This window comes from Citrus clementina, unplaced genomic scaffold (assembly GCF_000493195.1).
Source record: "Citrus clementina cultivar Clemenules unplaced genomic scaffold, Citrus_clementina_v1.0 scaffold_8, whole genome shotgun sequence".
NCBI lineage: Eukaryota > Viridiplantae > Streptophyta > Magnoliopsida > Sapindales > Rutaceae > Citrus > Citrus x clementina.
In genome coordinates, this window is record NW_006262022.1 from 130,008 (window position 1) to 143,768 (window position 13,761).

At 35.1% G+C, this 13,761-nt stretch overlaps 2 protein-coding genes across 4 annotated transcripts; both read left to right on the top strand.

Annotated features, from left to right (window-relative positions):
* The first annotated feature begins 670 nt into the window (after positions 1–670).
* Positions 671–4,602, top strand: LOC18034755 (mitochondrial phosphate carrier protein 1, mitochondrial). 2 transcript variants are annotated; one of them, XM_024178448.1, is made up of 7 exons: positions 671–833; positions 930–1,094; positions 1,754–2,103; positions 2,181–2,224; positions 2,910–3,124; positions 3,216–3,340; positions 4,047–4,602. In XM_024178448.1, exons 2-7 carry the CDS (start codon positions 948–950, stop codon positions 4,099–4,101), a joined length of 936 nt encoding a protein of 311 aa, XP_024034216.1. In that variant the 5' UTR covers positions 671–833; positions 930–947; the 3' UTR covers positions 4,102–4,602. The 2 variants fall into 2 exon arrangements, with proteins under 2 accessions (XP_024034216.1, XP_006422394.2); XM_006422331.2 differs by having other exon boundaries at positions 671–1,094.
* Positions 4,603–7,686: 3,084 nt separating this feature from the next.
* LOC18033709 (calcium-dependent protein kinase 26) lies at positions 7,687–13,706 on the top strand. Of its 2 annotated transcripts, none has more exons than XM_024179628.1 (9): positions 7,687–8,293; positions 8,700–9,532; positions 9,909–10,052; positions 10,140–10,292; positions 11,150–11,265; positions 11,467–11,634; positions 12,185–12,409; positions 12,750–12,898; positions 13,129–13,290. In XM_024179628.1, exons 2-8 carry the CDS (start codon positions 8,767–8,769, stop codon positions 12,870–12,872), a joined length of 1,695 nt encoding a protein of 564 aa, XP_024035396.1. In that variant the 5' UTR covers positions 7,687–8,293; positions 8,700–8,766; the 3' UTR covers positions 12,873–12,898; positions 13,129–13,290. The 2 variants fall into 2 exon arrangements, with proteins under 2 accessions (XP_024035396.1, XP_006422398.1); XM_006422335.2 differs by lacking the exon at positions 13,129–13,290 and adding an exon at positions 13,314–13,706 and having other exon boundaries at positions 7,688–8,293.
* The last annotated feature ends 55 nt before the right edge of the window (positions 13,707–13,761 follow it).

The following is a 13,761-nucleotide window of genomic DNA, read 5'->3' on the forward strand; positions in this document are numbered from 1 at the left end:
TCACTTTTTTTTTAGTTCGTCGCATTGTGTATGATCGGTCCACCTCCACAACTAATTTTATTAGAGAAGAAATCAAATCAAACGTTCAAAATTGAATTGATTTAAGGAATGTTAGGGGCGAACTGCGAGGGCCTCCCAAACCCACCACACAAGGAAGGTAACCGACAAGAATGAGAATTATGAAATAAAATGATCCGCGATCACCATTATAGCATAAAAAGATAGAGAGAGTGACACTAGAACTCTACTTGCGCAACATATAAATTAACATAATTTGTGGTTAATAAATTAAAAAAATAAAAATAGTTAAATTATAATTACATATTAATATTAAAATACAAATGACACAAAAACCGTAAAAGATCAAGAGAGAGATGCTAAACTCATCGTATAAAACTTTCTTCTATTCTATGAGTCATACATACATCATCTATTTTCACTCAAATTATACAATTAGCAAAGGTCAATATGGTCACTTCATTTTTGGTGACTTGGTTCAAGTCTATTTACTATTTAGGGAAGGACAAAAAAATTTATTTTAATAGAGGGATGGATACGCGGGCAGCAAGGCAAGGCCACCTAAAAGCGAAAAGTGAAAAGAGGAGAGAGTTTGTCAACTTAAATACTTAATGAAGCTTGGTTTTGGGCCTTGTATTTTATTTAGAAATTAGTAGGAACCGAGGAACGTGGACGTATAACAAACAAGCAAGTGAGCGATGGTCGGTTTCAGTCAGTTATGGCAACATCGAATTCGAATCAAATCGAAGAGAAGAACTTGTTCAAAGCCCAAGGCCCCCCACTAGCTGCGTACTTTAAAAGTTTCTTGACTCTTTGTATGTTAAGTTGTTATGCCCTTTTTCTAACGAACTTACAGTAAAATTGGAAGAGAAATGTGGGTTTGATTTTATTGATATTTCGCAATGGAACAGAGAGTAAGAGAAGAACAGATGGGAGGTGAAGAACAAGGACGAGCAAGGGCTTGTGAGAAGTGTGCAGCTGGGTATTATGCTATTTGCACCATTGGAGGAATGCTTAGCGCTGGGACTACTCATCTTGTTACCACTCCTCTTGATGTCTTGAAAGTTAATATGCAGGTGCATGCGGTGCTTTCTTTTATTAACTTCTTGTTTCACGGTCTGCTGATTCTTTCATTGGCTTTTCTTGAATTTATTAATTGTGAACCTTTCTTGGTCTTTTACTTATAGCCTGTTGAAGCTTGATCAAGAGTTTCACTGTGTCGATCAAAGGCCTTTGGGTTATTCCGTATATACTTCCCATTGGTTTTTTTGTTTGAGTTCATCAGAGTTCCTGTAGCTGGCAACGGCATTACATAAGAAAGATTATTACTTGGTCCAGTTTGCTTGAGTGTATGTGTGCGTGAGTGCGTGTGTGTGTGTATGTATGTATATGTATGTATGTATATTACTCATTTCTTAAAATTAGTATGTCATGAGAAGGCATTTGTTTCACTTCTTAATTATTTTCTTTTAGACAATTGCTTGTTTATGTTCTTTTAGTAGGAAAAATTCAAGTTTGGCTGGCAGTTTCATCAAGATATTGGTCAATGGTCATTTTGCTTCTTTGGCTTAATATGTTAATAATAGAAACAAACTCTAGAAATGGCAATCAGTTGCGCATTGTTCGAGTATACCATTCCAATCATTAGTGAAAGTACTGCCAGTTTTCCTTTTCCCTGTTACATCTTAGTTTCTTTCTCCAACACTTTTTTTTCCCCTTTAATTTTTTTGTTTAGGTAAATCCACTCAAGTATTATGGCATGTCATCCGGGTTCTCTACCCTATGGAAAGAACAAGGCTCTTCTTCTCTTTGGAAAGGGTGGTCTGCCAAGTTCTGTGGATATGGTGTCCAAGGCGGCTGCAAATTTGGTCTTTATGAATATTTTAAGAGCCTCTACCCTGATATTTTGGTCGATTACAACAGAACTTTCATATTCTTTCTCAGCAGTGCATCCGCACAAGTCTTTGCTGATATAGCACTCTGTCCTTTTGAATCCGTCAAAGTTCGAGTTCAAGCACAGCCCCATTTTGCAAAGGGTTTGAGTGATGGATTTCCGAAAGTGTATAAAACTGAAGGGCTTGCTGGGTATTGTTACCTGAATACTTGATCTTAACTTTTTCCTTCTCAATTATGTTTATTTAAAAGTCCATGTTTTATTGCAGTTTCTACAGGGGACTTTTTCCACTTTGGTGCCGTAATCTTCCATGTAATGTTACTGCTTGACTGCATTCTTGAAACATTTATTTGCTTGTATTGCTAGTATCCTAACTGATTAATTTCTTAGACAGTTTCTAGTAGTTGTAGCATTTTTAACATTCTATTCTGCTTGATATGTCTAGCATAGTTGGCTAGCTGACATCGGCAAATTCTGAAAGTACAATTTTCTCATTGTTATGTAATGGACTTTCATTGGTTATTGCACAACCATCAATGATTTCCATCAGATTAGCAGTGTAAAAGCTCAAACGAGATTAATGTCATAACATGACTTTAACCATTCTGCTGCTATACATTGATAATGGTCCTATATCTTTCTACAGCTGTGATACTTCTAGGGTTGTCGTTTCATTTAGTTATAGTTTCAGCTCATGTGATGTTTGCATCTTCCATTGCTATATCATATTGACAATATATTTTGCTAACTTAATCTAACGGACTGAGAAATCATAATTGTGCTTTAGTGCTTAATATTGCAATTCACCGAGAACATGTACCAAGTTTTCAGGGTAGCTAATCAGTTTGAGAGTGATTGGCTATCAATCAGACATAAGCTTGAATGAGATACTTTGCCTTCAGAGTTGTTTACTTTTCTATGTCCTGTTTGAATTTAAGCTTGAAGAACATTTTTTCAATTTTCGTTTTTGTTTGTCCTCCTTTTTCGTGACTTGCAGTTTCCATGATCATGTTCTCAACCTTTGAGCATTCGGTGGACTTTATATATCAAAAACTTGTTCAAAAGAGAAAAGAAGATTGCTCCAGAGTTCAACAACTCGGTGTTACATGTTTAGCGGGCTACACAGCTGGAGCTGTAGGCACTCTAATATCTAACCCAGCTGATAACATTGTTGCATCTCTCTACAACAAAAAAGCGGAAAATGTGCTTCAGGTAGCTCCTACGAGGTTTTTTCTTTTCTACTACTCTTTGATTTGGTTTGATCAAGTATCAACTGCATTAGTTTCGCCATCACGAATTCCAGGCTGTGAAGAAAATTGGGTTCCTTAATCTCTTTACCAGAAGCCTTCCTGTTCGGATCACAATTGTGGGCCCTGTTGTTACTTTGCAGTGGTTTCTCTATGATTCTATCAAAGTTCTAAATGGATTGTAAGTGCACTTTTCTCTTTCCTGAAAGTGTAAATCAAACTATTACATCTGTATATGTTCATTTGATTGTTTATTTCATGGTATTGAAATGTGATAACAGTTGAAGGATATCAGAAAGCCATTAACCAAAATACTTAACCTGCATCCATATCTTCTTAAACTTCATAATCTGTGCCGCCCCTCCCTTTTGAATCATAGGATTGAGTTCTTCAGTTCTTTGCTTTGTGATATTTAGTATGCACCATCTGTTGCATTTTGCAATAAAAAGGCAGAGTTGGGTGAGGACCTTCTTGTCATTACGCAACTATTGCTCCATTATTTCATAATATGAAGAATGTCATTTGTTTCATGGTGGAGTCCATTTTAGACAGGAAAGGAAAGTGAGTACATAAAGTTTATTGCTCATGGAAGCAATACTTTTGGGATGTGCAAGAAGTAGCGTCAATGGTCTTTCATGGGAAACTTGATTTTATATCAAATGAAACACTTAAGAACATCTGTTGCAAATTTTAATTGCCTCGTGGAACATGATGGATATGCTAGTAAAGGAACTACCATTTTGTTGTTTGTTCATTGGTTTATGTTGCTGTCAAATGGTTGTATTGTATATGTAAAGTCCAATTTTTTTTCCTAGTGAAGAGGGTATTTACAGTATGTTTCTTTTATAATGCCTTCTAACCACAAATTATATTTGAAATTGTTGAAGGCCTACAAGTGGAGGGTTCTGCCGACGCGTGGAGGAAGCTAATTTATCGGCTTAAGCTCATGGTAGTGAAAAGATAAATTACAATCTGGCCCAGTTCTGCTCCTGCAACCAAGGAAAATGCGTCATCCTTGTAAAAAATAATGGTGAAACTATATCCTTTCTCCATCACGGACACAATTTTATTCTTTGGGGCAGTGAATGCTATAGTTTCTCTCCGATATGTTTAGGTCAGACTTGCTTCTCTGCAGTATGGTTCAAAGCTAGCGATGGTGCTTTAAAGTGCCATCTATTTCCCATCCAGCTGAAGTTTTAATCAATGGCAACATAAAATTGCCATAGTAAGGAGATTTATGTGTGTATATATATATCTTCGTCTCAGGGTTATTCCAATTTATAGGAAGTCAGAAAGGGCAATTTTTTTTTGAAATTTTGCTTACATAATTCATTTAATCATGGAGTTGTATGCTAATAAATAATGGCAGCTCGAGTCAATGTGTAGGAGTAGAAGCAAAAACAGAAAGACCAAATATTTCTATATGCTGCATATTATATTGAATGGATGCTTTTTAGAGCTGCTAAAGTGCTTACATAGAGGTATTAGTAACTGTTGATCGGTTGTGTTGAGTCGAGTGTAGATTCACTTTTGCATATCCAAGAGCGTATTTGTTCTTTGTGTGACTTTTGTGTTATTTGCGGCTGGCAAGTCATTAGCAGCTGGCTTGGATTTGAATCTGATCGTGATTGAAGAAGCAGCCAGCTAGTTGACTTGGTTTGTTCTATGTCGTAATTGGTCCGATGAATATTCCTTGCTTTGATAAATCACACTTCACAGTTCACACCCATATATTATTATATTATTATTATTGGTAGATCTTTTATTCTGTTCCTTTCTCTTTCCCATTTTAAATAAAACATTAGGGTTTTGATTCTTTGGATAGTGTATGTTTCTGCTGATAGTTGGAAAATTAATTTCCCTTATCAAGGATCATGTATGCATCTCATTGTTTGGCAGTTGGCATATAAAATGATATCAACAATCATGATTAAAGTAGACATCTAGCAGAAAAACTCTTTTAAGATTGAATTTTTTTTTTAATATTTTAGGGAAGGAAACAAGTTTATTTGGTGACTACATGCTGCATACATGTTCATGAGTGTTAAGTCAAGGGTGGTGGTGCATGAAACTTAGTTTAGTTTAAGTGTTGTTAAACTCAACACGTGTTTGAGTTATTGAGTGTGACTCAGTCAAACCCTCTGCAATCCTTACGTGTCCGTAATTATAAGTATCACAAATTCAAATAATAATAATAATAATAATAATAATAATAATAATAATAAGGATCCCGCTACGTTACGTTTAACGTAACATATATTCACACACAATAATAATTTTTATGGTAGAGCTCACAATTGTTGCTGTGTGTGGCGTACGTTACGTTTAACGTAACGTAACACCAGCTTAATAATAATAATAAAATTGTACGTTTACAAAAAAAAAAAAAAAAAGAGCAAGAAAATGTTATTTTCTTGCGTCGACGCTGCATAAAAAAATACGATGTTGTGATGCATGCCTGGTTACTTCTATTTATGTTCATAAGCATCATGGTGCTCACATCACATTATCAGCAAAAGGACATCTGGTGGCGCTTTTTGCTTTTTTTTACCCCTCCCTTTCAAATACTTGTATGCTATAATCAAAATTAAAATCTTTAGATATATCTAGGATTGCTTTTGAAAAATTAAAAATTAATTTTTATATTTGATAAACTTGTTTTGAATTTACTTTTGGTAAAATCATTCTATCATACATCAGATTTTAAAAAGTAGGAAATGAATAATTTTTCAAAATCTAATTTTGAGAATCACTTTTATATTTAATACAATTTCATATATATCCTCGTAAGTATTAGAATAGTCTATAATTATTCTTATTAATTAGGAAATAAAAATTTTAAACTTAAAGAGATTATTATTATTATTATTATTATTACTAATTATATTGAGATAAAAAAATAAAATTAATAATATAAATATTTATTTTAGTTATCAATTATTATATGTACATAACAAAAAATATTTTATATACATGTTTATACACTTTTATAAGATCAAAGAGCTATAGACCTACGAGACACCCACATTAGTCCAATGAAAGAAAGATCCTAACATCTATGATTTGTAGTCTTGGCGTGCTTTCTGGACCAAAAATTGAAAGAGATAGGAAATGGTTTTTTCCTTTGGTATCAAACCAATATATATATATATATATATATATATTCCATTTAGTTTTCTTGTACACTTTTTCTTTTTGTGTTTTCTTTCATAAAAGATTTTATAATTTATATCCCTCGGATTAATTTAATTACACTTCAGTCGAAATATTTTGATTAAGACTAGTCGGATTTACTTTTAAATATATGTATATATACACACACACGTGTGTGTGTGTGTGGAAAGCTTGATCAAATTCTTAAATATATGGGAAGATAAATCATTTAAACTTTAAATATATATTTTTTGCCTCTAAAGTGATGTTATTTTGAAGTGTAAACTTTTTGAAAAAGAACACACTTTTCAAAAGCCACTGTGTCAGTGTGCGTGATAGTTGTTGATTCATCAAGTCGAAGAGCGCATTCAAACTCGTGCTCAAGAAAAATGATACAGTGTGATATAATAACATAAGAGATTCTTGAAAGGTTCAAAGTTTTAAGTCAACCTTCTGCTTTGGAAACATCTCCAATCTCCATCGGCTGCCAAAATAAAGAAGACTAAAGAAAATTCCACCACATACCTAACTTAGCATTCTCAAAGTTTTTTTTTTTTTAATACTGATTAATCATCAGATTACTGCATTACACAGATATTTACAACAATTGCTATTATAGCAGAGATATTACACTGATATTTACAATCAGATATACATGACTGAGACTTACATTATTACATTGAATTCTATGAAGTACATACCCAGACAAATAACCCCTCACAGAAGAAGAATGTCCATACTCCACTTACATTTCGTAAGGAAGAATGATTTTTAAATATAAAGAACATTTAGCCTCCACAAAACTTTTGTGGGGGCTAGAACCGCTGCCCTCACAATGCTTGTGAGGGCAGCAGCCCACCATTTCGGCCTTGGCCGAAGTGGCGCATTCTCAAAATTAAAACTCCTGTGCGTTCCCATTACTTGATTTATTAAAGGCCGAAGTGGCGCATTCTCAAAATTAAAACTCCTGTGCGTTCCCATTACTTGATTTATTTTCAATGTAAAACAATAGTAAGAGTCTCCAATTTGGTATTTGGTTCGGCATTTGAGATGAAAGAAAGAAGAAAAAAAAAAAAACTCTGACAAAAGATCAGAATCCATCCAATTCAAACTAGCAAGCCCAGTTCTTGGAAATTGGAAGAGTTGCACTGTCTAAATTTAGCAAAACCGAAAAAGAAAAAAACAAAACAAAACAAACAAGATTTGTAATGTAGTCTACTTAATATTCGTATTATATCCATGAAACAAGCTGTAACGTTTTGACCAAGACAACTTTCAGACAAACAAAGATGATGGAGCCACTGTGTTTAAACCACACGTGTAGTGCACGTACCAATCAACAATCAACCCACATGCTAAGCTAAGCTAACTCTACTCACCCGGTATTTACTCTCTTCCTCACCCGCATACGGTCAAATTTAGTTGATGATCCCATCCCACCCACTAACGCAAGTAACTTCAGATTTGCTTTTGTGAATTTCGTAACAGAGGAAGAGAGTTTTTGGGATCTTTATTATTATTACACTTACTTTTGCTTCCACAGAAACCGTGTAAGAAAAAAAAAAAGGGGCATTTACATCTTCAGTAGCGTCATAATATGCATCATGAAGATGATGCTGAATCGATGATGAGTGATCAGATCATGATGATGGATGGTGACTATGTAGTAAAACAAAGCCGCGTTTAATTAAACAAGTAAAAAAAAATAAATAGGAGTGAGCTGGTCAGCACTCTCATCCGATGTTTCTCAGCAACACCTTGCTAAAAATAACAACAAACAGATCATGGTTTCATAATAACTTTAAAGAATAAAAGAACAATCAATCCACAGCTATTTCGCTTTGCTATGGGACTATTATTATTATTCGAGAGATCCATTTAGCATCGTCAAAAAAGTTTAGACCTTTTGTTTTACCTTTGTGTTGTCTCGTCTCTAGTTGTTCCATTCCTTCACATTCTTTCATCGTTTCCAAATCATCTGGTAATAGATCCCTCTTCTTTTCTTTATCTTACTTCATTCATATCTATGTATGTTTATGTGTTCTGTGATTTTGCTTAAAAGTTTTGTTCTTTGTTTGAGTGGTAGCTAACTCCATTTCTTCTGACAATAGTTTTTTTTTTAATTATTATTTTTATTAAATTAGGTTAACGTATATCCTAGATTAATCTAATTCTTATCTTAAAGCATTAATCTTGGTGATTCTTAACTTGGGGATTCTGGTATTTTTGTTCTTGTCCCTTAAAGACGGTGAAAGGTATCACCTTTCTTTTGGGGAAAACAAAGGCTTTATGATTGTTCTGATATGGTAATGCTTTGATTCTTTGATTTATTGTTTTGCATATTCCTTGTGTCTGAATTGGGTTTCCTGATTTTGATATTATGTTAGTGTAATTGATGAAATATCTACTAGTGGATGAGGAAAACGCCGTGAGGTAGGGAATTTCAATTGTTTCATGGGCAACACATGCCGTGGATCTTTCACAGGAAAACTCTACCAGGGCTACAGTCAGCCCGAAGACCATTCCAACAATTCCAAACGAAACACTAATTCTGATTGTACCAATTCTGATTACTCAACACCTAGCTTGAATTCCCAGCAACTAGTTTCTCAAGAATTTTCCAAAGAAAACCCCAAGAAAGATAATTCTGCACCTCGAATTAGCCCTTCTAAGAAAGACAACATCATGAGACGTGGCATTGATAACCAGACTTATTATGTATTGGGTCATAAGACTGATAACATTCGGGATCTTTACACGTTGGGTCGGAAGTTAGGACAAGGTCAGTTTGGGACTACTTATTTATGTACTGAGATTGCTACCGGTATTGAATTTGCCTGCAAGTCAATATCGAAGAGGAAGTTAATTTCCAGGGAGGATGTGGAGGATGTTAGGAGGGAGATTCAGATAATGCACCATTTGGCGGGTCACAAGAATATTGTGACAATTAAGGGTGCTTATGAGGATTCCTTATGTGTTCACATTGTGATGGAGCTCTGTGCTGGAGGTGAGTTATTTGATAGGATCATCCAGAGGGGACATTACAGTGAGAGGAAGGCGGCTGAGTTGACAAGGATTATTGTTGGTGTTGTTGAGGCTTGTCATTCACTGGGGGTTATGCACAGAGATCTAAAGCCTGAGAACTTCTTGTTGGTTAACAAGGATGATGATTTCTCCCTTAAAGCTATTGATTTTGGACTCTCAGTTTTCTTCAAGCCAGGTAAAGAATGTCTTTCTCTGCTACTTTATTATATAGAAATGCTGAAATATGCTTACATAAAGGAAAATTCGCAGAATGGTTTCTCTGGAGGAATGTTGTGGTAATCAAATTCTTGTTTTTATTGGTCAAAATACATCATTTAATGTTGCCAATATTCAGTTGAAATTACTCAACCATGACTAAAGTAAAACTCTTGTTGTAGTTTTTCATTGAAATTAATACTAATTCCTTGAGACACTTATCGAGTGGCCAAAGTACTTTTTTGCCTTTTTTTTTTTTTTGTGAATATGGTAAAATGAGACCTTAGTGTGCACTTAATCGAATGTACTTCAAATTGCTTTTCTCGTGTATCTTTATTTGGTGCTTTCTGCTTTAGGTCAAATATTTACTGATGTCGTTGGAAGCCCATACTATGTCGCTCCTGAGGTACTTCTGAAGCATTATGGACCAGAAGCAGATGTGTGGACAGCAGGGGTCATACTGTATATATTGCTTAGTGGAGTGCCACCATTTTGGGCAGGTATGCATGCATGCTATGTGCTACAAAACTGAAAAAACTTTGCACTCGATCTGCAATGTACTGAAGTGTTTCATGTTTGGGGTTTAGAAACACAACAGGGAATATTTGATGCGGTGTTGAAGGGTCACATTGACTTTGAGTCTGACCCTTGGCCACTAATATCCGACAGCGCAAAAGACCTTATTCGGAAGATGTTATGCTCTCAACCGTCAGAACGCCTGACTGCTCATGAAGTTTTATGTATGTATAACCTACCTGTGTTATTCTAACTGATCTTTAGTAATATTATGTTCTTGAAATTAAGGAGCTGCTCTCCAAATTTGGTTTTTGCTCTCCATGTCATGCTTATCCCCTATACAATTGCTCAGTAATGGCTATATTATTTGAAGAATGTAAAAGCAGTTCGGTTAACTCATTTTAGCTGAAGTGATTAAGTTGGTTTCTTGTTTTATTCTGTACCAATGAATATTAATTTTGTTAGCTGTCATAACTTCCAAACAAGTAATCCTTGTAAATAACTTTGTGACATAATAAAGTTAATTTTTCGCCTTCCAGCTGTTGATTGATTTAGTAATTAGTAGTTTAGTACAATTCTTTCCATATGATTTTACTACTTTTCAGTAATTGATAACCTGAATGATTCTGTTGAAGCTGGTTTCTATATTTGCCAAGGTAGTCAACAAATTGGAGTTCTAATATACACAGACTTTTTCTTCCATTTAAACTTTTCAGCTGTCTTATTGCATTTCTTTTTCCTTTTTTGGGTAGATCTTACGCTCATACCTTTTCTTTAGCTGTTTTTTAAAGCTTACCATGTACACTACCCCATCCCACCCAAATTAAACATATCCCCTTGGAGTTAAAGTATCCTTTAGGGATGGGTTTAATTGTGGGCTTTTCTGGTTAATAGATCTAGCGTAGTAGTATTTAATATAATATTTTTAAAGCAGATCTTCTATTTTTAAGGAAATTTGTAAACATGAAAGTCTTTAGCTCATACGGGGGCTTCACTAAAGATGCCATTTTCTTTTCATGGTTGTTTCTTTTGAATACATATCAGTCCAAATTGAGTTCTTATTTCCTTATCATTAAATTAGGTCATCCCTGGATCTGTGAAAATGGAGTTGCTCCTGATAGGTCCCTTGATCCAGCTGTACTTTCTCGTCTCAAACAATTCTCTGCAATGAATAAATTGAAAAAGATGGCTTTACGGGTAAGTGCAAGTGCATGAACTTAATCTGTGTATAACAGTTGGTACACTTACTGCAGAATATACAATCAGTTTTGCAAATTCTGTGCAGAAGCATAAGAACATTATTTCTTTTTGTGTCTCACTTCTATTTCTGTGCAGTTAACCTTTCCAACTGGAAAGCAGCCGTCAATTAGTGTGACTTCTGTTCTTTTTCATGATCAGGTTATAGCTGAAAGCCTTTCTGAAGAGGAGATTGCTGGTTTAAAGGAAATGTTCAAGGCCATGGATACTGACAATAGTGGTGCAATTACATTTGATGAACTCAAAGCTGGTTTACGAAGATATGGCTCTACCTTGAAGGATACAGAGATACGTGATCTTATGGATGCGGTAAGTGCCCAAGCTTGGAATTGTGAGTGCGTGTGAGTGAGTTCATTATGGTTTGTGGAGTTTGGGGTGTGTTTTGGACCAAAGGGGAAATAATTCCTTGTCTTTTAGTAAACTGAATGATGTCTTGTATGGCCACATGTGTAATAGTCTGGCCCTACAACCAAGTAGATATTGTCTGCTTTGAGCATACAGCCTATCACGGTTTTGCTATTGGGCTTTGCAACCCAAAACATGTCTAGTCATTTAGGAGAGCCATGACTTATAAACCAGTCCAGGAACGAACTTGCTAGCATGTCGGATACTACAATATGGACTCTTTATTTCATCAGAACTTGGTTTTACAGCAACAAATACTAGCAAATGGCCTTTTGCTTTTCCTTTCTCATTGCACGGTTAAGAAGCAAGGGATAGATGGATCTTTGTTATATAAAACTAAGCTTATTACTTCTGTTTAAATTGCCATTCAAATCTCATATGAGATGACATTGACCTGTGTGGTTATTTTGAATTTTCTGAAATTATGTTGTTTGATAATGTTTGGCCTTTTCAGGCTGATGTGGACAATAGTGGAACTATTGATTATGGAGAATTTATAGCTGCAACTGTTCACCTCAATAAATTAGAACGTGAGGAACATCTTGTTGCTGCATTCCAGTACTTTGACAAGGATGGAAGTGGTTATATTACGGTTGATGAACTTCAGCAAGCATGTGCTGAACATAACATGACAGATGTTTTACTTGAAGATATAATCAGAGAAGTTGATCAAGATAATGTAAGCTGTCTAAGTTTGATAACCTGTTTTGTCTTATTTTAGATAATAATTGTAAAATTGTCCATGGTGGTATGAAAACTAAACCGGGAAGAGCTAGATGGGATTGAATCATAGTCGTTAGCTTGGTTGGCTAATTTTTTATTAATGGCTAAAATTTCCATCCTATCAAATCTTTATTGGTCGGTTGCCAAGCTTTAGATCTAAGTGATATGGAACTATTTGGAGTTTGAGCTAGCTGATTCTCTACATCATTTTCCAGTAAATCAAGGGTTTTCGCTCTCCCTTATTGTATTTATTTACTGATGAAACTTCAAATATCTTGCGTGCTCTATTGTTACAGGATGGAAGAATTGACTATGGTGAATTTGTTGCCATGATGCAAAAAGGCAACGTGGGATTGGGTAGAAGAACTATGCGAAACAGTCTGAACATGAGCATGAGAGATGCACCAGGTTCTCAATAACTTGGAGTCATACACATTGTGTACAGGTATTTTTGCGGCTTCTAAATTTGAAGCTTTATATACTTAATGATTGGCTGGTTGAGATTTTATCTGTGTACTCGTGGTTGCTTCAATTTAGACAAAAGGACCAGGTCAACTGGGAGTTTTGCTCTAGCTTTTTTGAGATGAAAAATCTAATGGTTTGAGCTGTTAAAACTTCATCTAAAGATACTGAAAGAGCAAGATTATACAATTTGATTCTTGTTTTCTCTGATAGATAATTTTCAAAATTTGGTGAAAATGTTGGAGCGCATTACCATAGCTAACAAAGCTCCCTGGGTTGATATCTACAGACTGTAGGATTGAAGCAAGAAGATCAGATCTCTGTTTATTTTAGTTTTATTTCTCAACTTATGATTCTTGGTTTTGAAATTTCATAATCAGACTCGGCACATTTTGCAGGTCGTACAGCAAGCTAGTTGAGGTGATTGTTAACTGCTACGAGGAAAGTTTTTGGTCCTTGTTAGTCAGAAACTTTCCTGGGTCACTGAAATATGGACAAGAGATGCTTTATGCCTGATTTGTCTTCTAGATGTTAGTAGGTTGCTGTATAACGGAACAACATGCCAAGTAGCTTAGTGAACCAGAATGTGAAGTGGTCGAGTTATTCGAGTTTGTGTTTCCTTGTCTGATGTTTTTTATTAGTTGTTGAAGAGAGAGATTTGTGTCATGGAGTTGCTCACGAGCAAATCAAAAGGCTTATTTGTATGAACAGTGTAAGCGTTTTGAATTGATGATTATTCATGTCAGTAAGCTCATCCAGGCTTCTGGGGAAGTTTGCAATTGTGAAAATTATGCACGAAAGTGTAAGGTTCCTATTCATTTCTTCTCAAGAGCACAAGAAACATTG